Below are 2,777 nucleotides of genomic sequence, written 5' to 3' on the forward strand. Positions count from 1 at the left end.
GTGCCTGTGAGGATGTCAATGCATTGACCACGGAAAAAATGCATGGGGGGAAACGTGTCAGAGACGACTTCTATACAAAGAGCTCTTAGAAATCAATAATAAAAAGCCAACAATCTTTAGTAGAAAAAACAGACGAAAATAGAAATGGTGATGCTATAGATGGGCTGTTTGCGAATTGATAAATGACACTCTGATGAGGATCAGAACGATGAGAGCCATTTCCACTTCACTGGACAGCCCCATAGCACCTGCGCTGGGGGAGCCAGAGGGGTCAGACAGCGGACAGACCCGAGCACTGTTACTGAAACCAGGTTGGCCAAATCTCCCTGAAAGAGGATGGCTGATATTTCAGTCCAGCGAGTCCTCTACTGGGAATTCAGCTACGAACACATCTGCCTAAGTACCCAGGCCGGCCCTGGCGGGGACAGCCACTTTTGCTCTGCCCTATCTGTGGAAGAGCCTGCAGGTGCAAAGGCCCGGAGGCTGGAAGGTTGCCTTGGGGAAGGAAGGAGGTGCGGAAGCTCAACCTATGCCCTCCCCTCCCCACACTCGTCCTAATGGCGGAGGTCCGCGGGCCTGGACAGCCAGATCCCAAGACAGGGGACCCCACAGTGCCCAGGGCGTGCACCCCACCCCCTCGCCCGCTCTGCAGCCAGCGTCCAGATCAAGGCCAGACGGCAAAGTGGCCTGCGTGGGGTTGGAGAGAGGAGGGCAGACGCGGCCCCCGGCTGGCTCAGGTCCCAGGGGCGTCACGTGGGGCCATTCGGCCCCCCAGGAGATGCGGGGCCCCAAAAGGGGCGAGAGGTGCTTCTTGAACGAGTTGAGGCGGGCGGAACGTCGGGGAGGTTTCTTGGGGATAGGCGGCGGGCGGGGCCCGGGGGGCTTCCTGGAGGAGGAGGCGGACGGAGCGCCGAAACATTGGGAGGATTCGCGCGCTACGCGGCGCCCCCGAAACCTCGGGGGAGCGCGGGAGGCGAAGCGGGCGGCGCCGAGAAACAGCGGCTGCAGGCAAGCGGCGGGAGCGAGGAACGCAGAGCCTGCCGCCACCGCCGAGCAGCCCTCCAGCCGTCCGGCGTCCGCTTGTCCGTGCGTCCTCCGCGGATCGGCGGCGGGCCGGCGGCCGAACCCATGCAGCCGCGCAGCGAGCGCCCGGCCGGCAGGACGCAAAGTCCAGAGCACGGCAGCCCGGGGCCCGAGCCCGAGGCGCCGCCGCCGCCGCCGCCGCCGCCGCAGCCGGCAGCGTGAGTGGGCCGGGGGCCTGGGGACCGTGACTGGCCAGGGCCGAGGAGGAGGGGGGAAGGAGGGAGGGAGGGGCGCGCCGACCCTGGCAGGCTGCCGGGAGGGGGCGGCCTCGTGCCCCGCAGGCTCGGCCCTACCGCGGAGGGTCCAGGTACCCGGCGTTACCCGCGCACACATTCGGCGCGGGGCAGGGCGTCCCGAGGAGTCTGCTCCCGGAGGCTCTGTCCCCTCCCGCCGCCCTTGAATTCCAGCTGCGCCGTTCAAAGACTCGGGCGGCCTGTCTGAATGATGGGGGGTTGGCGGTCAAGAGAGGTCACACTTGCTGGTCGGTGTAGGGGTCTGCTTCAGAGCCACCGGTCAGTACCGACTGGTTTCACCTCGTGCACTTGCCTCATGCCCTGCCCGTGCCGAGGACACCGGACTCTGATGGGGGCACGGGAAGGGTTGCCAGCGATGGACAGAAAGTCTACTCCCGAGGAGGGTCTAGAGAGCCGGGTTCTTCACGGAGGCCCCCGGGCGGAGGGAAGTGTGGTGCTTGAGCAGGGGTCGCGGCAGAGGAGGATGTACAGGTTCAGTGACGGACCGGGGTCTGGCGTGGGATCCGACCTCACTCTGGTAGCAGGTTGGAGCAGAGTCTATCTAGTTGGGCTCCCTGGATGCGAGGGAGCAGAGTGCGGTGGCGCCTAGAGAGCAGGGGAGGTCCTGAGGGGAGTGGGTCCTTGATGGAAACCTGGTTCGGGCTGCTGGGGGCGGGAGGCCTCCTGGGTGCCCAGGCCCTGCCCAGGGTCTCAGGGGTGGGTGAGCAGCTCCCTGCAGAGCACACCGTGACCAGGCACTGCCCACCTACAGCCCCGAGGCAGAGCGTGCCCGGCCCCGACAGGCCCGGCCCACGGGCCCCATGGAGGGTGCAGTGCAGCTGCTGAGCCGCGAGGGCCACACCGTATCCCACAACTCCAAGCGGCACTACCACGATGCCTTCGTGGCCATGAGCCGCATGCGGCAGCGCGGCCTCCTGTGTGACATCGTCTTGCACGTGGCTGCCAAGGAGATCCGGGCACACAAGGTGGTGCTGGCCTCCTGCAGCCCCTACTTCCACGCCATGTTCACAAGCAAGTACTGCCCCATCGGTTCTGGGCACTTGGGGGACTCTGCAGCTCTCCCAGGGTGGGGACCAGCCTGACCTGCTGTCCCCACAGATGAGATGAGTGAGAGCCGTCAGACGCATGTGACGCTGCACGATATCGACCCTCAGGCCTTGGACCAGCTGGTGCAGTTTGCGTACACGGCCGAGATCGTGGTGGGGGAAGGCAACGTGCAGGTGAGGCTGCCTCACCTCTCACGTCCCATACTGCTACCGTGCTTGTGCCTCCGCTCTCCCCACGCCCCCAGCATCCCCTGTACCGCTGCCACCCCTTCAGTCCTCACGTCCCTTTCTCTGTCCCTGCTACCCTGGCCCTCTCTCCCACCTTGCCCCATAGACTCTGCTCCCGGCCGCCAGCCTCCTGCAGCTTAACGGGGTCCGTGACGCCTGCTGCAAG

At 65.6% G+C, this 2,777-nt stretch overlaps 1 protein-coding gene across 1 annotated transcript in view; it reads left to right on the plus strand.

Moving 5' to 3' along the window:
* Nucleotides 1-1,128: 1,128 nt before the first annotated feature.
* Nucleotides 1,129-2,777, plus strand: part of KLHL17 (kelch like family member 17) — a 5,165-nt gene continuing 3,516 nt past the window's right edge. The window contains exons 1-4 of the mRNA XM_007448901.1: nucleotides 1,129-1,241; nucleotides 2,089-2,348; nucleotides 2,436-2,557; nucleotides 2,718-2,777. Coding sequence (XP_007448963.1) covers nucleotides 1,129-1,241; nucleotides 2,089-2,348; nucleotides 2,436-2,557; nucleotides 2,718-2,777 — 555 coding nt within the window. The remainder of the gene's footprint in view (nucleotides 1,242-2,088; nucleotides 2,349-2,435; nucleotides 2,558-2,717) is intronic.

This window comes from Lipotes vexillifer, unplaced genomic scaffold, assembly GCF_000442215.2.
Source record: "Lipotes vexillifer unplaced genomic scaffold, Lipotes_vexillifer_v1.1 scaffold835, whole genome shotgun sequence".
NCBI lineage: Eukaryota > Metazoa > Chordata > Mammalia > Artiodactyla > Lipotidae > Lipotes > Lipotes vexillifer.